The following is a 25,076-nucleotide window of genomic DNA, read 5'->3' as shown; positions in this document are numbered from 1 at the left end:
CACAAAATCATGTAGATAGGAGTAGTATGAAAAAAGGGTAGGGTAAGGATAATGCCAGTTTATGGAAAAACAGGAATGTTAGAGTGACTTTACACTTTAATCAACAGTTTACAGGAAATCTTTTGATCAATGGAATGTTAGGAACAGAACCATGGATCAGGAAGAGTAATCTAAGATAAACTGCGCCAGTGAAAGATAGCTTAGGAGGTTGTTGTAGTACCCTTAACATTAGAAGGCCCAGATTTTTTTTTTTACTTTAAATCCACTTTTTATTCTCTCATCGATGAACAATTATACAAATATATAGGAAGTCTCAAACTGAAAACAGGCAATATTTTTGTGCCATTCCTAAGATGGGAAGGACATTTTTTAATGGATACAATGTAAGATTTAAGACTGGAAAAAACACAAATTAAACTGGCTGAACTGACTCCATTTGGGCCAAGTACAGCACAAGAAATATAGAATTGCATCATCTTTTTCTTAAAAGATTGTTTTAAGTTTACCTTACCCCTAACTAAGGAAATAAGACCAGTCCCCCTAATCTGAAATTTTAAGACATTCTACAGTGGTAAAAGGGCACCATAGATGTAGTATCATGGTTTCCATGACAACTTCTCATACATCAACATTCTTAAAAGGAGATGTATATTCTAGAAGTTCAGGTAACAATAAAATCTTGGTCACTACTTCATCAGACCATTGATTACTGGCACAATCTTAGTTTGTCTGTTGGTTTATGGCAGAATAAGAATTTTTGATGTGTGGAAAATCTTTTTAAATTTCTGCTAGTCTTAGGGCCAATGGGTAGGAGGCCACATTGTGAGCAAACTGATTAAGCAGGATCATGAGGTCTACAGGTCAACAACAATCCAATGCATAATTTCTTTTATCTGGCAGTATACTGAAAAGGTTTAAAAAATGTTTCATGGGAAGAACACCTTTCTTGAGCAACAGAGAAGGCCCAGAATTTTAAGAATGCTTTAAATTTTAAGATGCCAAACTGCATCACTTAACAAAGAATGTTTTTATTTTTTGCTTTTTGGAGGGGAGAAAGTAGGGCAATTGGGGTTAAGTTACTTGCCCAAGGTCACATGGCTAGTTTTTTGTGTTAAGGGTTTGAGACCGGATTTGAACTCAGGTCCTCCTGACTCAAGGGCCAGTACTCTATTCAATGTGCCACCTAGCTGCCCCAAAGAATTTTTAAAAACACATAAAGCAAATAAAATAGAGATAGTAAGATAAAAATTTTATTTCAAAGTAAACTTCTAATATTTTTCTATCAATTCACATACTTGATCCTTCCAGTGTTAATAAGAGATAATATGAAATAACTAGAATGATGGCAGTGGAAAGGGTGAAGTAAGAGAAATTTTGTGGACATAATAAAGATTTCCACTGATATCAAATGGTCATTTGAAAAATACATTTTTGATAATATGCCAATATAAAAATAAAACATCTTTGCTAACCTCTGCCTAAACGGCTATTATTACTGGTACCAGCTTCACTTGAGCGTCTCAGATCTTGTTCTTGCTGAAGCCTCTGAATCATGCTGTCCAAAGGACTGATTTCCTGGTTTGCTTGCTGACTCAAAACTTGATTTAGTCCTGTATTGAATACAAACAAAAATAAAAAGTTAAATAGATACAATAAGGTATTTTTTTTTACAGCCATTCAATCAAAATAAGAATATAAACAAATTTTAATAAAAATATTTATTATTATTGTTCAGTTTTTCATTCTTGTCCAACTCCTTGTGACCCATTTAGGGTTTTCTTGACAAAGATACTGAAGTGGTTTGCCATTTCCTTCTCCAGCTGATTTTATACGTTAGGAATTTGAGGCAAACAGGGTTTAGTGACTTGCCTAGGGTTGTATGTTGAAAGCCAGATTTGAACACAGGCCTGGCATTCTATCCACTGCACCACCTAGCTGTCCTTTAAAAAAAAACTATGTATTCTAAATAAAGACAACACATGATATAAAAACAATGAATACCATCTTCAGTTTAATTCAACATATATTCAATAAATATCTACTATGTGCCTTTGCTATGAATATCTACAAGAAAAAAAAAATGAAACAGTGCTTGCCCTCACAGACTATACATTATACTAGGTGCAAAAACCATTCTTATTCAAATGAAAAAAAAATCCATAATAATGCTATTTAATCTGTACTAGAAACTCTAAAAAAGTAAAAGCAAAATTTGTAGATGGTAATAGAATATAAATTAAATTTGTTGATGGTAATATACCATTTTAAATAGTGGGTCGTTCCTCAAGACAAAATACATTTTGACAAAAGCAAAAAAAATGAGTTTCAGAAGAATCATAGAAATGTTTATTCTGTTATAGCTGATATTTGAAAAATTCTACTTAATGATCACAAAGATTTATTTTATTTTTTAAATACCACTCTCATGATAATGATTCAGTTCACTAAAATAAACTTATTGTGGGCAGTTATAGGCCTAAGTACTACAGACCTCTGAATTCTGAAGGTATGAGGGAAGGATCCTTAAAATATTTCAGCTGTTGCTCTATCATGCAGTCATAATGCTCTTTTTACCTCAATATCATAAGCCTGACCCTCATGAGGTTTGAGCCAAGAGGGAAAGTCGGAAGAAGAGGAGAGTTTGAAGGGTGGCAGACAGGGCATCTTCATACAAATAAATTTTACTTAATTTTTTTTTAAAGCATATTAAGACAATATATTTTAAATTGTGCCAAATTTATGAAAAATGAATACCAAAAATGGATAAGTTCCCTTTTAGCTCCCTGAAATTGACAAAAGCTGGCAGTTAACAAGGACTTAACCTCAAGAATATGGGATTAAACGCTAGTCACAGGATAGGAATTAAACCAAATCACATGGCCTGGGAAAATGACTACCAATCAAGAAACAAGAGATACTACATTTAAAGCTTTGGTGGGTGGGTAGAACAGATCTTTGCCCCAGGAAGCCAAATATGAAAGGAACCTAACTTATTTAATTCTTCAGCAGTGTATAACAAAACTCAGCACACTTGCTCTCCACCATGGTGAGAGAAATGACAAACAGAAATAACCACCTGCCTAGATAGTATTGGTCCTCTGATGTTCAAGGGTTGAGGCAAGAGCTCAATGCAGAGGCCATCACTATGTCACATGTCAACCTTCCCAGGGAGTTTGAGTTAGTAGGAATTGGAGCATAGTACCCTCCTTCTCTGCCCATACTCCACACTCAAGATTTGTATATGCATGAAACCACAGGTACCCATTTCTTCCCTTTCATGTTGATGTTGGATGAGACTCACTCCCAGTCACACCTGACATGGTCAAGACCCTCTGACAAAGTGTAAAGGTGTTGGTGCTTCTAACATGTAGGTGTGCAAAAAGGTAGGCTCAAGTAGATCCTGTGTGAAAGAATTAAAGAAAGGTGTAGACAAGAATAACATTGGTTGAGATCTGTACCAGTGGAGGGAATACTAACTGCTAAAAGATCAAAGATTAATTTAAGTATCCCAACAAAAAAGTTTCTTAAGATACAAAAATTACAGAATTGCTGTTTTGTTACTACTCTCTCCCACACTCTGAAAACCAACAACCCACTATCTATTGTATTATTTGATATTAACCATCAGCTAATTCCTCATATTCTGACCAAGTATCCTAAAGAATTTATATAATCTCGTTTAACCAAGAGTTTTTGGTTGTGGGTTTTTTGCTTTTTTTGTTACATGGATTATCAGCCAAACCCATGTGGGTGGGAGTGCTATATTGTAAAGGCAAGCAATGGAATACTTTAGCACCTTGTTTCAGTTATTTAAGTATTTAGCACCTTATTTCAGAAATGTTCAAGTGCCTTTGAGCCCACCTGTAATTTGAAGGTGGGAGGAACTTCCTGACACAATAGGAAGGGTGGAACAGGAAGAAGAACCACCATATAAAAGCAGAAGCACAAACTGGAACAGAGTATAACTGAGGAGAACATTTGAGGTGTCCTGCATTCTGTTTGTCTGTTCTGTCTGTGTTTGTGTTACTTTTGTCAGACAGAAGCATTCTGTCTGTTGACTTGTATACTTTATCAGACAAAAGCCTTCTGTCTGTTGTTTGTGTTACTTTGTCAGAGAGAAGCATTCTATCTGTTGAATTGTGCTACTCTATCAGAAAGATGCACCTTGTCTGTTGACTTGGATTGATTTCACTGGCAGAAAGTGAACTGAGATGATAGTGCAGGCAATGTGTGTGAATATTGTTGTAATTCTGCTAAACTTGATGTGCACAGATATTATTATGGCTCTGTTAAGTTTTCTCTTCCCAGGAACAGAGACTTCAAGGGGCTTGAGGTGGATGGATCACTGTGAGCTTCGAACTGGAACAGGAGGTAGGAGCTGCCTATGTGTGAGTCCAAGTGACAGGTGGGTAAATTCAGACAAGAGCTGGAAGCATGGAAGAGGAACCATGGAATTTGGGACCTAGCCCTGGGTCAAGATGAAAGGACCATTGCTTGGGTTACTTAGTGCTGGCTGAAAAGGTCATGATTTACTGTGACTTAGGGGTGGGAGAACTTTGTACTTTGTACCCCTTAAGGATTATAGGAAGTTGATATCCAATCAAGAAGAAAGAAGACTTGGGGGCGGCTAGGTAGCACAGTGAATAGAGCACAGCCCCTGCAGTCAGGAGGACCTGAGTACAAATGTGGGCTCAGACACTTGACACACATAATAGCTGTGTGACCTTGGGCAAGTCACTGACCCCCCAATTGCCTTGCCCTCCCCACTCCGAAAAAAGGCAAAAAAAAAAAAAAAAAGCAGACTTCCTCACTGATGAGATTAAGGAAATATGTTAAGTAGGGATAGGAGATCTTTGTATTTTGTATTCCTTAAGGAGGATTACACCTTAAGGATAACTGATTTAAGGGCTCACTGAAAGATACCTTTAGTTTAAAATTACGGGGGGACATTTTAGTGATAAATTGTTATATCACTGTCAATGTTGTACTTTGGTTTCTGTGAATGTTTTGCTTTATTTATATATTTTATATAAAAATTTATTATATATAAATTATACATAGAATATTTTATTTATATATTTATATCTCTCTCTCTGCTGAATAGAGTTCACAATACTATGTGATCAGAACCTTGGAGCTATTCACACCAGCAGTCCCTCTGGAGAGCTCCTTGTGCTTGTCTTTATATATATATATATCCCTACTACAGACAGTATTTATATTCCTGATTTTGTCTAAGAATGAAATAGAAGGTTTTGGTGAACCATAAGATTTGGAACCAGAAAGAGCAACTAGAACCTCTCTATTTTACAGATGTGGAAACTGAGGTAAAGAGGTTTGAAGTGATTTGCCTACAGTTACCAAGTGAAAAAGCATTTGATTGGCCAGAGATTCAAATACAAGTGGACTGATTCCAAGTCCACTACTCTATCCACTACACCAGGTTGGGGAGGAAACTATTCACCTTGTTTTAATATGTAATTCCTCCAGTTTGCATGGATTTCCTTTATTTTCCTACATTGAGCAACTTCTAGGGAGGTTTTGCTATCCATCCTAAAATACGTATTATTCTTTCCTCCTGCATTCTGGAATGCTCATGAAAGAATAGTCGGCTGTGGAGTAATCAGATATCAAATTCTGCAGGGCTGCTGACACAAATTCTAATCTTGAAAAGTCCAGTAAGGACATCATTAAAAAGGGAAAAGAAGTGTTCTGTAATTTGATCAGATGAGACTCTGGGAAGCTGTTGTTGAGAGGCCCCCAACTTTGAAAAGCCCAGATGTTGATGGTAACTGTGATTTAGTATGGATGTAATGGCTGGACAGTTTGGAAACCTGTCTGCTTGATCTGTTCCTCTGTCTTGATAATTCTGTCTGTATACTCTGAAGTTCGGGGTGCTGACCCTTTTCCCCGAACTAGGTAAACGTTATATGTTTGACTGATTAAAGTAAGCTTGTTAACCTCCCCCCCCCCCCAAAAAAAAACAAACCACACAAAAAAGCAGTTTATATAAATGTCTGGTACAAAAATCAACACTTGGGAATAGAAGCAGGACCTCTGATCAGCTCTGGCTTCTGCCTTCCGCCTTCCCCAATCAATGTAAAAAGGGGTACTCTGAACAAACTTTGGAGCTGCAGAACCCACAAAATGACACAGCGAACCTAACCTCCTGCTGAGGACAGCCCGGAAGGCTGGCAGGAATCAGCCAGTGCAGTGCTCTGGGAGCCGAGCCCAGCCCCATGCCCAAGCTTTAGCCCCAGGGTGGGCCTGACCAGCTGCAAGCCAGAGGGACTCCAGATCAGTAGCAGCAGTGGCCATTTCCGGAATTATCAACACATAGATACTAAAGACAAAGTGAGAGGTCAGTGCAATCTGGACTTTGGGACTCAGCTAAGTAGGAGTGTGTCGCCTTTTGCCCCCGGGGCAAGAAGCTGCTGAGATGCCCAGCACAGCCAGCCAGTGCCACATGGCAGCTTCAGCTCTTGCCCTGCAGTGTAGGGGGACCAAGCGACCAGTCTGAGGGGTAATCGCTCTTGCTTTAACCTTCTTGGATCTGGATTACAGTCTAGGGTGGAGGTCCTGGGGTATGTGTCCAGCTTGCCAGAGCATGTGGAGGCCTCAGAGAGGGCACCCATCTAATAACTCCGGCAACTGAGAAAACCCCTGCATTTGCGACGATAGCACCCCTGTCTGATGTCAGTCTAACTGTGGCAGAAAGCCCAGGGGTCAAGTGACCGAGGGGCAACATGACCAGGCAAAGGAAACAAAGCAAACAGAAGAACCCAACATCAGACTACTATTTGGGGGACAAAAAGGAGCAAAGCATGGAACAGGGGGAAGACAGCGAAGTCAGAACTCCTGCACTAAAAGCTTCAAAGGAAAATACGAGCTGGTTACAGGCCATAGAGGACCTTAAGAAGCAGATAAGAGACGTGGAGGAAAAATTGGGGAGAGAAATGAGAACAATGCAAGAAAATTATGAAATGAGAGTCAACAGCCTGACTGAGGAAAATAATAGCTTAAAAAACAGACTGACTCAAATGGCAAAAGAGGCTCAAAAAGGCAATGAGGAGAAGAATGCCTTTAAAAGCCAAATCTGCCAGATGGAAAAAGAATCTCAAAAGCTCAGTGAGGAGAATCATTGCTTCAGAATTAGATTGGAGCAAATGGAAGCTAATGACTTTATGAGAAATCAAGATGCTGTTAAACAGATCCAAACAAATGAAAGAATAGAAGGCAATGTGAAATATCTCATGGGAAAAACCACTGACCTGGAAAATAGATCCAGGAGACATAATTTAAAAATTATTGGGACTACCTGAAAGCCATGATCAAAGAAAGAACCTAGAAATCATCCTCCAAGAAATCCTCAAGGAAAACTGCCCTGATGTTTTAGAACCAGAGGGCAAAACAGAGGTTGAAAGAATCCACAAATCACCTCTTGAAAAAGATCCCGAGAAGAAAACTCCTAGGAATATTATAGCCAGGTTCCAGAGTTCCCAGATTAAGGAGAGAATATTACAAGCAGCCAGGAAGAAACAATTTGAATATTGTGGAAACACCATCAGGATAACCCAGGATCTGGCAGCTTCTACACTGAGGGATCAAAGGGCTTGGAATGTGATATTCTGGATATCAAAGGAGTTGGGATTAAAACCAAGAATCACCTACCCAGCAAAACTGAGTATCACATTTCAGGGGAAAATATGGTCATTCAGTGGAATAGAGGACTTTCAAGCATTCTTGCTGAAAAAAAAAAACAGAGTTGAATAGAAAATCTGACATGCAGATACAAGAAGCAAGAGAAGCATGAGAAGGTAAACAGGGAAAAGAAATCATAAGGAGCTTATGAAAGTTGAACTATTAACATTCCTACATGGAGAAACAATAATAACTGATGAAACTTTTTTCAGTATGAAAATAGTTGAAGAGAATAGAAATATATACATATATATAAATATATATGTCTATATATTAGGGTATATGGGCATATATACATATGTGAATATATGTTTTACAGGTATACATAGGTAGAGGGCACAGGACCAATTTAATAGGAAGGGATGATACTTAAAAGGTGAAATTAAAAGGTGAGAGAGGAATATAATGAGAGGAGATGGGGAGAGACAGAATAGGGTAAACTATCTCATACAGAAGAGGCAAGGGAAAAGGGTTACAATGGAGGGGAAGAATAGGAAGGCAAAAGGGAATGGCTCAACATTATTCTCATTGAATTTGGCTTGGGGAGCAAATGAAATACACACTAAATAGGGTATCTCATGCTATAAGAGAGTAGGAGGGAAGGGGATGAGATGGAGGATGATGGAAGGGAGGGCATGCTGGGGAGAAGGAAAGTTGGAAGCACACACTTGAAACAGGACAGGATCAAAGTAGAGAACAGAACAAGTGGGACGTGGGATAGGAGGGAGGGAAATATAGTCAGTCTTTTACAATGAATCTACTATGTTAATATTTTGCATTAGTTATACATGTACAACCTATACTGAACTGCTTATCTTCCCAGTAAGGGTGGGTGAAAAGGGAGGAAGGGAATGAATCTGGAATTCAAAGTTTTAAAATCAAATGTTTAAATATATATATATATATACACTATTATTAATACTATTTTACATGTAATTGGGAAATAAGACATATAGGCACTGGGGCACAGAGATCCACCATGCCCTACTGGAAAAGTCAAAAGGGGTATGGGAGAAAATATGGGAGAGAGCAGATTGGAGGGGGGGATATCCTGTGGGACTGCTATTTTGGGGCGGTGTGTAGGGGAAAAACGGGGAGAAAATTTGTAACTCAAAATCTGGCAGAAATGAATGATGTAAATCAGAAGTTAATAAAGCATTTGAAAAATGAAAAAACAAAAATCAATATTTAATTGACAGAGAACTAAAAAAGAAGAAATAAGTTCAACCTAGTTTCATCTACACAGGCTCAGAAATTCTGGAAGAGTACAGTGTCAAAAGAAGCACACATACCAAGACTGCTGTCAATATAAAACCATATTTAAACTATTTTTTCCCAAGTTCATTAGCACACCATTAGTAGTCAACTCTAAGCAAGGGAAATTTGAAAAGTCTGATAATTTAACACTCCTAAGTAATCAATAATGCAAGATGAGTTGCAATTCTGTAACTTCTTATAGCTCACCAAAATTTTTTATTAAAAGTTTATTGATGGGGCAAGTAGGTGGTGCAGTGAATAGAGCACCCGCTTTGGACTCTCGATGACCTGAGTTCAAATTTGGCCTCAGACACTAAAGTTTTATGTGTCATGACTTACTAGCTGTGTGGCCTTGGGCAACTCACTTAACCCCAATTGCCCTGCCTTACGCCCTCCAAAAAAAGAAAAAAAAAAAGGTTTATTAATGTACTTTGTTTTTTACATTAAAAACAATTATAAATAGATCACCTAAGAGGTTTCTTGTAATAAATTAAAACAATTAAGCAACCTTGTCTCTATAGTTAAAAAAATGCTTTAATTAACAACCCTCATCAAAAAGAGGAGCGGGGGGAATATTAATGTGTTATGACAAACCTCACAGTGAAACAAAATAGTCTCTCACTGGGTATGTACAAAAACACGTGTCTTACTCTGTATCCTCAATCTATCACTTCTCTGTCAGAAGTACAGAAGTTCTCTAACATTTGGTTGTTTAAATTCTCTCATTCTGTTGATTTGTTTATTTTTGTAAATATTCACTTGTCAATTTTATTGTCAAATACTTGAACAAAATCTTTAATAAATTTCTATTTCTTTGCTGTGAAATTTTTTCTGTTTTTATACAAAGTAGCTAAATGTTTATAAATTTTTAAATAGAAAACAATTCCTAGCTTTATTTCAAATACTTCAATCTTCTTTTTGGTTTACTTCCACTTTTGTTAATTGCTTTGATTTTCAGTATTTCTCTTTTAGTGTTTAATTGGGGTTAATTTGTTAATTTTTTAGGTTTTCTGAGGTTACATTTCCAATTCATTAATGTGGAATTTTTTCCATATTTGTTAATAAAAGAGTTTAGAGATTTACATTTTCTTCTATGTACTGCCTTGACTACATTCCCCTAATTCTTATAGTTTCATGATTGTTATCTTTAATGAAACTATATATCATTTCTATAATTTGTTCTTTGACATACCAATTTATCAGGATTTGTTTCATCTTTAATTGATTTTCAATACTTTTTTTCCTGTGATACTTTAATATTTTTTAATGCATTATGGTCAGTTAAGGAAAGTATATTTCTACTTTTCTGTAGTTATGAGGTTCTTACAAAGACGTGATCAATTTCTGAAAAGATGTCATATACAACCGAGATACATGTATACTTCTTTCTATTTCTTTTCAACAAGATACACAGAGGCCAATCTGTGTGACCCTTGGCAAATCATTTAATCCCTCAGTGTGTGCCTCAACTTCTTCATATGAAAAAGGGGAATAGAAGCTATTACCCAGGTTTCTTGTGAGGATAAAATGAATTAATATTTGTAAAGTGCTATACAAATCTTACAATGCTAAATGAATGCTAGTTACCATCATCATCTTCTTCACTATTATCATCACCATCTATGGAGAGGGGAAGAGTTCATGACCAAGTACAGAACAAGGCAGATCACAGAAAAAAAAAATACAATTTCCATTATAAAGGTTTTGCATAAACAAAGACCACACAGTTAAAATCAGAACAGAAATAGGTAACTAGGAGCCAAAATCTTCGAACTAAGTTTCTCTGATAAGGATATTATCAAAGACATATAAGGAATGAATTCAAATTGTAAGAATAATAGCCATGGGGCAGCTTAGGTGGTGCAGTGAACAGAGCACCAGCCCTGGAGTCAGGAGGACCTGAGTTCAAATCTGACTTCAGACATTTAACACTTACTAGCCATGTGATTTGGGCAAGTCACTTAACCCCAATTGCCCTGCCTTCGCTTTCCAAAAAGAAAAAAAAAAGCCATTCCCCAAATGATACATGATGAAAGTAGATGAACAAGTAGTTTTCAGAGAAACATTAACCAATCAACAAATACATGAAAAAAAAATTTCCCCTCAAATTAGTAATAACTAGAGAAATGTAAAATAAAGCTACTGAGTTTCTACCTGACTCCCAACAGGGTGGCAAAGACAACAGAAAAGTAAAATAACAATGAGGCTACTGGAAAACAGGTTAATGAATTGTTGGTAGCATTTTGAATGAGTATAAACAAAATGAAAAGCTTCAACCCTTCACTGTTCCCACTCAAGACAACAGACCATGTATATCATGCCATTACTATAGCTATAGTATCACTACTATAGCTACCGGTATATCACTACTGGGTCTATACCTCAAAGAGATCAAAGAAGAAGAAACGCTAATATATACAGAAATATTTACAGTAACTCTTTTTGTATTAGGAAAGAACTACAAACTAAGGAGGTGATCATTCACTGGGAAATGACTTAAGAAATGATACACAAATGTAATGTAATATATATTGCTCTTTAAGAAATAACAACCAAGAGAGTTTCAGACAAACCTAAAAAAGGAAATGAGCGGGACCAAAATATTTAAACAATAACAACATTAAAAATTTTTTTAAAAAGAAAAACAAAACTCTGGAAGACTTGAGAATTCTCATTGCAATACAATTCAGAGGAGCAAAGATAACTAACTGCTATGTAATTATTCAGTATCATACTACTTTCAATATGGTACTGAAAACTGAAAATATGATAGATTCCAAATTTAGACAGAGAAAGACATATTTGGACATGGCCTACATAGGTATTGTTTTGCTTGGCTATGCGTATGTGTGTATGTACATGTACAAACACACATATATATGTATATATATTTATTTTACTAGAGTTTTATTTTATAATTTGTTATACTGGGGGAAGGGAAAGGAAGAAAAAATAAATACTTTTTAATTGAAAAAAAATTTCAAGACTATATATTTTTTAAAAGTTCAATATTTTAAAACCTGTAGTCATCTTCCTCATCATATCATCTTCCTCATAATTAAACAGACTCTTCTAAATTCAACTAAAAATATATATTAATCAATTACTATATTCAAGGAACTATAGACATAGTGCTGGATAATAAACAGCCCCTACCCTCAAGGGACTTATTATCTAGTAGATAAGACAAATGCAGAGAGAGATAAGCAACATATACAAGTAACCATATTAACCCAAATTACAATATGAATTGTTATTCATATAAGAAGTAAAAATGACAAGGGAAATTAGAGGAAGGAGAGATGAAATACAGCTCTCATGAAAGAGGTGACACCTCAATTTAATTTTGAAGTGTTTCAATAGTTGAAACATGGGACGAATCTATTCAAGAAATGGGGAAATGATATCTTTTTAAAAATAGAGGCAAGAGAGAACAGGATATGATTAGACAATGATAAGTAGTTTTTATTAGCTGGATCACAGTGTAAAGTACAATATATCGAAATAGTTTCTCCCATTTCTATCAATAACACCATCACTTCTCTATTTGCCCAAGTTAAAAGTTACCTCTCACTCATTGTTCCATATCATTCCTTCATAACCAGTCACTCCTGCCTCTTTACTCTTTTTTTTCTTCTTTATTTTTGCTGCCACCACCAAGTTGAGGACCTTCAACTTCAGTTAGCCTTATAACTAGCTTACCTCACACCTCTAGGCTATTTTTAGCCTATAAATCATTCTCCATACTGCTTTTAGACTATACTTCTTACAATACTACTTTCATAATTACATCCTTAGTTTAAAAATCTTCAATAGCTTACAATGAAATTCAAATTCTTCATCCTAGAATTCAAAGACCCTAAAAATCTAATTGCTATTTGACTACACAACCTTATCTCTAATTCATTCCCTCTATAGTTATGTTATATTTGTGGATATACATACCCTTAGACTAAGTCAGAGTCCTCACTGTCCCTAAACATGCAAGCTTCTTATTCTTCAAGAATAAAATTCCTAATAGGTTGCAGCAGAACTGCAAAGTATATTATATACTTACTTAAACCCAGTATGAAAAACAAATCAAAATCCACCAGAATAACTGGTTCACATGAATAACTCTACATGTACAAAATTTATAAGGAGTGTCAACACAAGTTTCCTTTCACATGTAAAAATAAATCTGTTGATTGTGAAGTTTTCATGCAACATATATACATATGTAATATATGCATATAAAAATGTTTTCCAAAATGAGACCAGTCTAATAAAAATACCAAATACTGCTCAAATATAATATTAAAAAATACTGAAATCCTAACTGAAGTTCAAGTAAAGTTCTAAAGGACCTCACTAGTCATCTAAGTTCAAACCACACAAGAAAGTAATCTGAACTAAACTGTAATATATCTGACTGGTGGTCATCTAAACTCTTCTTGACCTCTAAGAGGGAATCCTGATTCTTAAGCAGATCACACCACTTTTGGCAGCTCCAGTTATTATGAAGTTTTCCCTGAAAACTAATCTAAATTTTCCCCTTAGACATTTCCAACCACTGCTCCTGGTTCTGATCTCTGGAATCAGAGAAACACTTCAAGACAGCTATCAGACCTTGCCCCAAATATTCACTTCTCGAGACTACACAGCAGCCAATCTTCATGTCATGGATTCACGGCCCTTTATAATGCTGGTTGTTCTTTAGACTTTCTCCAACTTTTCAGTGTTCTTATTAAACTCATTTCCCAACTTTTCAATGACCTCTTTAAATCATGGAGCCCAGAAATGAACAAAATAATCCAAAAGAAGTTTGTGAAACTCTTAATGGAGTCAAGATTACATTAGTTTTGTTGATTGCCATATTATAATGCTGATTTATATTGAGCTTGCAGACCCCTGGAACCCCCAGATCTTTTTCAGAATTGCTTTGTAACCATGCCTTCCCCATGTTATGCTTGTAAAGCTGATTTTTGTACTTAACTGTTAGACTTAACATTAATCCACACTGAATTTCATCTCATTATATTCAACCTAATACTCTAAACTGTCAAGATCTTTTTGGATTCTGATGAGTGTTAGCTATCCCTCCCAACTTTGTGTCACCTGTAAAGTCTATGACCACCTACGACCAACCAATCCGGTTTGAATTTTATTGTTGTCTATATCTATGTCTATCTTCTCCACAAGAATAGTAAGAGATACTTTACTAAAAGTTTTTCTATAACCTATGTAAACTATATCCACATGATTCTTGCTATCCATTGGTCTAGTAAAGCTATCATAGAAGAAATTATGTTGTCTGGCATAATCAGTGCAAAAATCAACCAATGATCAATGTAGTAGTAGAATTTGTGACATATCATTGGCAGTCCAGGATGCATGTGGGCCCGTGTGTGTCCAGACAGCTACTCTTTCTCCTATTTTAGAGAGGTTCAAAACAGCTCAAGAATTATTATTAAAAGGGTGGGGAGCGGAAGAATTCTGAATCTGTGATTCACTGCAGTTGGAAACTTCCTCTATCAATGCAGTTCATCAATTCATCTATAAATTATGGTCTCGAAATAATGTGGAAGCACTGTGAACTAAGTGAGCAATTCATAGCCAGTATGAGAGGCAAGATGAAAGAATAGCAGGAAAGCTTTACCTTCAGGAAGACATATATTCAAATCTTGTTTCTAACACACATTAGCAAAAGAAATTGTATGGAGGAAAAAAGGGAAACTGGGAAACGATTTCTATACATATGACTGTGAATAAATAATTGATAAAAAAGAAAAAAAATTTAAACATTTTTGAATTCTAGAAATTTCACTGGTTTAAAATTTTCTGTTTGTGTCAAATGTGGTTATTTAAAATTATTCTTAATAATTTACCCAAATTATAAAAGTTTTATCCACCATGACTTGACACAAAGCAAGACTGCTACATTAAAACTCTCAAAACTGCTCCTAATCAAATCATATGTCCTTGAATATAATCTAAAGGCCTTAAAAATGAATATTTTAAAATATGTCATTTGAATTGACCATTTGGTAGAATAATTTTTAAAATACAATGAAAATATATATATATATATATGTGTATATATATATATTAAAAAAAAAAAACTATTCTTGTTTACAAATTAAGCATGTACCTACCTGAGGATGTTACTCCCATCTGAGGAATAAGCTGTTCGTCCCTGCAGTTCTCACGACCAGGTACTAATCTTTGATATCTTGATGGATGAGGATTACCATCAACATCAACTAAAAATGGGGGAGGCATGAGATGTGGTGCCTGTTGAGTTTGTTCATCTAACACAAAGTTGTTGGCATCACGGATTAGAGGCCGATAATCACTATGAAAGAACATCTGATCAGCTATCTGCAAAAACATAAACCAATAGATATGGCAAGTAAAGATTACTAACACAGAAAAAGACCTCTACTTCATTTCTTAATGAATTAAAGACATTTAAAGAAAAAATAAAAAACAGAAGTCTTCTCGAATCCAATATAACAATCAAACATTTGTAAACCATCTACAATATGCAGAATTAGCTAATTTCATAAAATTATACATAATTATCTGATAATCCAACTTTCAATTACATTTGACATTTATCTATTGCTGTCAATAAACTTATTGGAAACATAATCAATATGTAGGTCTCCAAGATACTTAAAAGTATATCTAAATTTTGCAACCTATACCAGAGCACAGGCTAACCTTTGTATGCAAAATAACTAACTGAACCAATCTTTAAGACAGGCATTTATTTTATAGCTTTCATTTCTTGGGGTAATTATGAATCCAGGCTAATTCTAGACAAAGGTAAATTAAAGTATTTTAGATACTTTATCACTTTACTGTATCATAATGAATTAAATTTACCTGCAAGTCAAACCTAATTGTAAATATTTTATCCTTATTTTAGTTCACTTGCTTATTAAGACCGTGCTAAAATGCATCATTTTGTTAACACTTTAATCTATGCTAATAATATACATAATTATTGTTAAGAAAAGAATAAATGAAGTGTTGATAGCCAAAGCAAGAAATAATAGTGGAAATAACAAAAAGAGAAAAAATCAAAAGGAATTAAAATGTATAATAATTTAAAGTATTATAAAAACAAGAAATCTTAAACAATTTAAGAAGGCCCAAGGAATTCATAGGATCATAGATTTAGAGCTGAAAGGGCCATTACTGATATCTGGCCCAATACTTTCATTTTAGAAATGAAGAAACAAAGGCCTAGCAAAGTTAGGTGACATAGTCTATAGTCACACCTACTAAGTGGCAATGGCAAGAGAAATAATAATGTAAAATTGAAGAATAAATTTAGCCTCTACATTCCTGTGACTTCAAGAAATGCTATTTTAACTTTGATTATATCAAAACCATAGCTTTCCTCTAATGTGCAAATATACTACTTTAACAAAAACAAATAATTATGACCATTCAACCAAGGAGCATACTCTAAACAATTATAAAGACAGCTAGATAATAACAGTATGATTAATATATATGAGGATCTCTTCTTGCCTAGATGGTCTCCCAACTGGTCTTCTTGACTCTTATCTATCCCTTCCTTCAACCCATCTTCCACATTAACTACTAAATAAATATTCCAAATGCATAACATGGAAGATTATCACTCCTTTATTCCAAAAACTGCAGTATTTCCTCACTATCTGCCAAACTAGACTATTGCCCCATGTCCAATTCCTCCCATCTTTAAGCCTCTACTTAGATCCAAGTCTTGTCAAAGGTTAAAAATTTTCCCTTCTTTCAAGGTCCAATTCTGATAATACTTCCATTTTCTGAAATTTTCTTCCCTGCAAAGCTTTTCCTGGTATCGTAATTTTTTAAAATATACTAATTCATCACTCCATCTGATTGAGAGCAAGGCCTGTGTCAAAACCAGAACCTTATTTATAAATAGAAGACAATATAGTAAATGTTCATTGATTTGTTAAACTTAACTGACTAAATGGGGAAAGTGATCAAGCACCCCTGGGAAAAATAAAGATTTTTAGCATCCAATCTCAAATCTGAAATGCAGATTTCTAAGAACATGTAATCATTAACATTTCAAAGAAAATGTAATCCAAGTTACCTTTTTTTAAAGCTCCCCAAATTTCTAAACAGTAATAAAAAGTTTATATTTACAAATATTTTAAGGTTTCCAAAGTACCATATATAACATTATTTTATTTTATATTTACAACAATCCTTTAAAGTATATACTTTTCTTATCCCTCAGGGAGCTAGGTGTCAAAATGGATAGAATTCTAGGCCTGAAGTCAGGAAGACTCCTCTTCCTGAGTTCCAATCTGACCTCAGAGACACTTACAAGCTGTGTGACCCTGGGCAAATCACTTAAGTAAGGCCTTTTGCCTTAGTTTTCTCATCAGTAAAATGAGCTGGAAAAGAAACTGGTAAACCATACTAGCATCTTTGCCAAGAAAACCCAAAATAGGGTCATGAAGAGTCAAGATACAACTGAACAACAATAAATTTCCAATCCCCAATTTACAGATGAGGAAAAAGACTGAAAAAGTTTAAGTGACTTGCCCAGGGTCAGTCACATAGGTACTAAGAATTTAATGACTTGAGGTGCTACTAAATTTCAATATAATGACACTGCTTAGGGTCTTTTGCCAGAAATTAAGCTCTAATCAAAAGAAAAAGAAAAACAAACCTCATCACTATTTAAAATAAATGCTCTAAATTTTGTCACATTTCTATACATCTGAATTTGCCTACAAAATATTTACACTTCTAAACATTCATGTAGTACGTGAAAGGAAAAAATGTTTTTTGTTCATTATTCATTATACTCTACCTTGTCATACTTGCTACTGGAGCCAAAGCCAAAAATTAAAAGATGCCCATGGGAGTCTGTACATGCAAAATGCTGACCATCAGGAGAGCATTTGCAGTCAAATACTGCTCCATGTCCTTGGCCTTCAATCTGAAATATATTCATTTGAGAATCAATAAATGTTTTTTAATAAACAAACTGGTTACTATTTTATGACTAAAGCTTTATAAATGTACATACTAAATGAACTGATAAGCCAGTAACTTCCACTATTAAACAATACATTTAAATACATGAATATTCATGAGAAGTGCTAGATTGATAGCCCTGGAAAACAAAGAATTCTATTTAGCCACAGAATTGGAATAATTTAGTAAATAAAAAAAACACTCTCCCTCCCCCCCCACAGAATTCTGCTGATCACCTTTAACACAGATCTGAAAATACTGCTTCTGGGATTTAATCTGTCTCCTTATTAATCACTGGCTTTTCTGCCAAGGCTGAAAACTTCTAGCAACTGTAGTGATTTGGACAATTCTAGGAAGTAGAGAGAAGTCAATGTTCACCAGACTCTGGTTCACACTTGTAAAAAAAAAAATTTACTCACAATGTTTTGGTAATAAAATTCACTCAGTGATCTGATATCTTTTAAAAGGTGAATTTCAAAGGTTAAAAAAAAAAGCCGTTTACCTGATAATTGTTTTCTGTTTTCCAGTTCCATTAATCCAGAAGGAATGGGTTTCTCCCTGCAACCTGTCAATCAAACAGAGGTGGCCAATCACCACTCTGAATTTTTTTGCTCTCAGTGCTTCTTCAGACTACATTCCCCGTCGAAAACTTCTTTAGCAGTGTTCTGAAAAAGGTAAAAATTCTACCCTCTCTCTGGCATATCTAGAGGATGAACTGCAGAAAATAACTAAAACAGGAAGGTCACTCCCTAACCAGTATCAACTAAGGATCATTTCCAACAAATAGAGGGAGAGGGGGTGCAGAGATTTCTGGATTAGCAGAATCGGAACACAAACATATTATCAGGTAAGAACTACCTTCTTTTTGTTCCGGTATCCACTGATCCAGAACAAATAGAATTTTAATAATAGTCTCCTGAGATCTTGGGAAACCTAAAAACTTATAATAGTTAACTTTTAAGAATAACAAATGTTGCTTAGGTTGCAGATTGCCTCAGTGTAGGAATAAAGACAGACTTTAATGCATTATGTGACTATAAGCATAAAGAACAAATCTGATTTTTCAAGAAAACTGTATAACATTTAGATCTACAGCTCTAGAGGAAAGGTTTCCTGCTAACGAATCAAATAGGTAGCAAGAAAAAAAGACTACACAGGTCACCTCAAAAAAAAAAAAAAGAAAGAAAAAAATAAAAAAGGAAAGTGAAGCTATTCTTTACTTGTTTAAAAAGAAATGTGTATATATGAGTGGCTTGAAAAAAGTGGTGAAGATGAGAACAAAGTAACGCATTGAGATTTCCTTTAAGATGCAAACATATTTAAAAGAAAACTGAGCATGTTCCTAAAGTATACTTTATCTTGCACATCAAGATTTACCATAAGAAAATGGCACAAGCTAAAGATGATCCTGGTTGTGCTGAAAGCAGGAAGATAAAGGAATATAGGCTAGATATCTTTCAAGTATTGTCCCAGGTAAATTGCAAACCACTTGTCAAGGTTTTAAAAGATTATTAATTCAAACAAACACAAAAGATTACTGAGGATATAATTTACCAGATAGTAAAGACTTAAAGAAGTGAGGATTTTGAAAGCCTTTTATTTGTGTGGTTGAAATTTCAAGCCTATTAAAAAATTAACTGAACTGTTAAAGGGAAACAAATGTTTATTACATGGACAAATATTTTGTAAGAAGTAGAAGCCTTTTTTATAACTCTATAAACTTAAAAAAAAAAAACCCAACCAAATCAATGAACTGAGAATACCTTGGTCATATTACCATCAAACATTATTTGTCTTAGTCTATTCTCAGTCTCATCACTATCCTTGCTAGCAGATCACAGAAATTTTAAAAATTAAATTGTTTATTCACATCAACGTTTTCGTGGCTGTTTAACTGTTAGTAGACCTTAGAAAATTTATGGTTCTCTTGGTCTAAATTATCAGAGGTGAGAAAAAAGAAAAGCTGTATCAAATATGAAAATGGCATTTTAATATCTAAATGTTTAAGAACAATTATTGGGAGAAAACATCTAATAAAAAGAACAATTAAAAATTCAGCAATGCATATGGAAAGACAAAAAATATTTATTAAGTACCATTCTCTTTCAGTCTGGTGGTATAAAAATGTAGCATAATATACTTAGAGAATGGTTTTTCCAATATTGTTTATTAAATAAAGTGTCAACCCTAATTTGTTGAAACACAACAATTAAAAATTTTCTTGAAGTTTAATCAAAGTTGAATGTGACAGAATTTTAAGACTGTGACAAAAATGAATTTATGCCTGGTCTTGGGATCAATGCCAAAACATCTGAAGGGAAAGTCTACCAGAAGTTTAATTGGTTGGAATAAGCATTACTTGAAGTGCTTCTAAGAATCTGCTTAAGATTTTATGTAATTATCAAAGTTACAGTTAACATTTATGTAATTATGAGGTCATTTTTATCAATTTCTCTGTGAAGCACAGATGATGTACCACAGAGAGATGATTTAAAGGTAGTAAGATTTATTTAATACCATATAGCAAGATTTTTCCTTCTTGTAAGATTAACTACATACAGACACTTTGGCTCTTTCATTGATGCTATGATTTAAAAAAAAATCAAATGAGAATATATTTATTTTTTTAAAAAGGAAGTTTTCTTTATAGTTTCCATCACCTTCCATGAATAAAATATTATGAAAGTAAACTTACTATAAAAATACAGAGTAATGAATATGATTCCCATAAATCCTAAAATTAATTTCATTACTTTACATAACATAAATTGATTAAAAAATCATTGTTACATTAAAGTATATTTACTCAACATATGGCTGAATCATTTATATAATGGGTAGAGTGAGCTCTCAAAAAAAGAAGTATTGAAAAATTTACAAATTATTCTAGTGGCACAAGTTTATTATAGAATAGTTAAAAAGCAGAAGGGCAGAAACTTATCTTATGCTATGTAACTTTCTCAAAGCAAATTTTAGTTATCTTTCACCCTCTAAAAGTTTAAAATATTTTCATATTCCACGCTGCAAATTTCTGAATAAGGATCACGTCCAAAAAGATACTCCCCTCCCCACTCTTCCATGATAAAAAGCTAAGCATAAATGGAATTCAGCTGAACTAAGATATGAATACATCTGGAAGAGAAGCAGCAATATAATAGAATCCTTTAAAAATTAGAATTAGATGAAAGAAAAGGAATAAATACAGTGATAAAATGGAGAATATAATTTTTAAATAGACGAGAAAAGGGATGCTGCAAAATAGTAGATAAGTTGGTAAACAGAGGTGTTAATTTTGAGTAGAAATTCAAATTAAAGGAAGAATTCTGAAGATAATGCAAAAAATTAGAAGTAGCTTTAATGAAGAGTATAGAGATCCAAATTTTTAAAAATTAAATATGACCCCCAAGATGGAGCTTGGAGACAGAATTTCAGTGGAACTGCTGATTTTGACAGACAAGGGAAACAATACAATCAAGTAAAAACATCTTATGCTTATGAAGCCTAAATAAAATGTAGGATAATTTTCAGAGAAGCAAATTAAAGTGAAAAAAAAAAACAAAAAAAAAAACCAACAACCATTTAAAGGCAAGATAAAGCAAAAGCATAGAACTGACAATCTAAAGCCAGGACCAAACTGTATAACCTATAAGAAACTATTCATCTAAAGACTATGGACTCGGAGATTCTGAAAAAAAAAAAAGAGAAAGAAATCTGCAATATTTTACATAATTTTCTTGTAAAAGACCATTTTAAGATCAAGAGAAATTGCTGTTTTTATTCTTTAGATTGTTTTATCCTAATGAATCTTACAAAGAAATGGTGTTATTTTGACTTCAGGGGGGATCTAAAAATTCTCAAATGAAATTGCAATTTTATTAAGAGAAACAAAAGCACATCATGAAGGAATGATAGAAAACTGAACTGATAAAATGACTGCTCTTTAAAAGCCTTTTTTTAATACAATAAAGATACCTTAGGTTTATTACAACTGAGTTTAGATTTCAGTAAGAGAATGCTAATCAAAAATTGATTCCTTAGGAAAATACAATCGATAAGATAAAAACAATACTTTGCCACCATCTACTTCCTTAAAGCTAATATTCTGTAATACCCTATATCTTCCCAACTAAAAACTAAAGCATGAGGAACAACCAACATTTCTTGTGTTCTTTATAGCATCCTTTCAAAATAAAGCACAAAATTACCCAATTGCCTAATACTCTGAACAAAGGTAAAAAGAACTCTACTAACTACTAATAAAAATAACTAGTCCTGACCTCTCACCTGTCAGGTCTCATCTGCTAAATGAGATGTTTCTAATTAGCAATTTTGCTGTGACCTCAAACTGGGTATGTTATCTAAAATATCCAAATTACCTCTTTGTCTTGCCTTCCCTATTTGGTTAATAAAACCATAACTATTACAGTTCCACTGAGGCTTGAATTATGGAAGTGATTTTTCTCTTTCTTTGTCCAACACATCTAATCAGTTACCAACTTCAATCAAATTTTTTTTCTCCATTTCTTTTGTATCCTCCCTTTCCTTTGCACTGCTATTTTGAGAGCTAAAGAAGTAATTATGTCTACATTATTATTATTTACCTCTCCTACTCCAATTTATTCACTTGAGATCCATCACATTCACTTTCCTAAAATATTACCATCATCAGGCCACTCCTGTTGCTCAAAGTCCTTTCAAGATGCCTTTGGTATCAAATCAAACTCTTTAATTTGACTTTCAAAGCCTTCCAAAACCTATCCCCAATCAATCACTCAATCAATAAGCATTTATTAAAGTCTTTTAAACCTGCACATAATTTCCATCCCAGCCCATTGACTTTCCTGACTTCAATTCCACACTTAACCATTTTAATGCCTACCTTTCCCTACTTTCCTATTTATGTAATCCTACACTCCCCTGAAAGACCAGTTCAAACCCTACCAGTGGCAAGTAGCCAGTCCTAACATTCTCACCCTAAAAGAATTTTTTCTCCATTGAAACTCTTCTAGTACTTACTTTTTCAATCAGTTGGCGTTTTGAAAATGCCTTTCATTGTTAAATTTTTTTTCATTTCTTATCTCCTTAGCCAGAGTCTTAAACTCCCAGAGGGCAGTAATTTATTTCACACATCTTTATTATTCTGCCCAGCACTTAGCACAGCATCCAATACAGTGTAGTCATTTAATAAATACCTTACGGCTAACTAAAATAATTGGTATCATGATTCAGAGCAGGCTTTTCTTCATCAGATGATTTATCATGGAATCTATTCTGGATATCTTTTAAGAATTTATGTATCTAAGAACTGTTGAGCACTAAATATTTAATAAAGACAACTGCTGTCAAATACAATGCAGCAGAGAAAGATGGCAGTATCAAATAATTCTCTAAACATTAAAAGATGTTTTGCTGGTCTAAAAACTCATGTATATAGAACCTAGGTTATTGTGGAAAACAAGCATGTCATTAGAAGTATAAAATTTGGATTCAGAAGAAACTTTTCTTTTCCTGAGAAGAAATGAGATGAAAGACCTGGAACCTCAGAGAAGCCTCTCTCAATATGAGACTGGCATGTATATAACTAGACTACCTAAACATAGAGAAGAAAGAATAACCTTACACTTGTGACATTAAAAGTTGGGTGGTTTTTTTTTTTTCCCAATCTGTTTTCTTTATCTAGGTAAGTACAGTAGCCAACACTGAAATTAAAGTAGAGGACACACTGGAGAACATGGCAATTTCAGAAGTGTGCAGGTGCAAAAATTCTGAGTGGTGATTGGCAGCCTCTGCATGATCGACACGTTGCAAGGAGAAACTCATTGTTCTGGATTAGTGGATACTGGAACATTTATAAAATAATCTCAAGTAAAAGAAAGGTTAAGTGAACAATTACAAAAATAATTTTAAAATATATATTTTTAAGAAATAAAAATGTTATTTGGAATTCATCCATGAGACAAAGAAAATGAAGCAGTACCATCTTTGAATAATAACCCTTAGTATATCAGGCATATTTAAAATCCATAATTTAAAAAAATTAGACATGCAAGTAATAAACTTCTGCCCTGAATAATGCACATGAAAAATAATCAATAAGAGAATAAATTTAGAGACATCCATAGACCATATTTTAATTACTGCATATTATTAGTACTGACTATAAAATGGCCTACTATCAAGAAATTTCCTTGTAAATTTTGTTTTCCCACCTACACCAAAGGAATCATGGATCTTTTGAAGTATTAAAGTAAATTTTACCACTGCTTCAGTTTAATAAGAAATGATAAGGCACTCTTCAATTATGATTTAGTTTTCTTTTAAAATTTATTTACAAAAGCAAATAGCCATCATTAAAAGGAATAAAAGACTAAACTAAGCATTATCTGTATGTTAAAATTCTAATGAGTTATGTTCCCCTTTGTCAGGTACTGAGATGTTACCTTTGAGGAATAGTACTTAACTGCTTTTAATTTCAACTCGATAAACTGGTGACACATTTTAATGCCAATTACTACTAAAAAAAAAGAAAACAAACCAATTCTTTGTCCTCTTAGTAACTAGCCTTTTATTATCATCCTAGCCACATTTCCATCATCAATCTCTTAATAATGCAATAGATCGGGTTGGCCAGGTAGCACAGTAAGTAAGAGCACTGGCTCCAGTGTCGGGATAACCTGGAGATGGAATCCCAGGCTTAGACACTTAGCACCCATCCAGAAACACCTGGTCGTGTAACCTTGAGCAAGTTATCTAACCCCAATTGCTTAGGGGTGGCCAGGTGGCTCAGCAAGTAAGAGAACCGGCTCCAGTGTCGGGATGACCTGGATCAAATCCGGGCTCAGATACTCAGCACCACACCCAGAAATAACTGGCCGTGTAACCTTGAGCAAGTTACTTAACCCCGATTGCTTAAAAATAAATAAATAATGCAATAGATCTGCAATCTGATCTTGGAGCAAGACATTCATTTTCACATTTACAAAACTTATACCTTCCTTACTTCCAATTTTGCTAGAATACATAAGGATGAATATCAATGTGTGAAATATTATATTTCACCCAGTAAAGGTATTATGCACATAAATGTAGTATCAACTTGATAAAATACCTGACTTCAAATTAAT

The 25,076-nt window shown here is 34.2% G+C and overlaps 1 protein-coding gene across 1 annotated transcript in view; it reads right to left on the bottom strand.

Annotated features, from left to right (window-relative positions):
- Positions 1–25,076, bottom strand: part of PHIP (pleckstrin homology domain interacting protein) — a gene marked incomplete at its 5' end in the record, with an annotated part of 195,766 nt that overhangs the window by 86,733 nt on the left and 83,957 nt on the right. The window contains 3 exons of the mRNA XM_069067044.1: positions 1,473–1,610; positions 15,093–15,318; positions 17,786–17,914. Of these exons, the coding sequence (XP_068923145.1) occupies positions 1,473–1,610; positions 15,093–15,318; positions 17,786–17,914 (493 nt within the window). The remainder of the gene's footprint in view (positions 1–1,472; positions 1,611–15,092; positions 15,319–17,785; positions 17,915–25,076) is intronic.

Source organism: Petaurus breviceps, unplaced genomic scaffold (genome assembly GCF_028583685.1).
Source record: "Petaurus breviceps papuanus isolate PSGF00001 unplaced genomic scaffold, PetGlider_PUasm1.0 90734, whole genome shotgun sequence".
Taxonomy (NCBI): Eukaryota; Metazoa; Chordata; class Mammalia; order Diprotodontia; family Petauridae; genus Petaurus; species Petaurus breviceps.
This window is presented reverse-complemented; position numbering and strand designations above follow the sequence as displayed.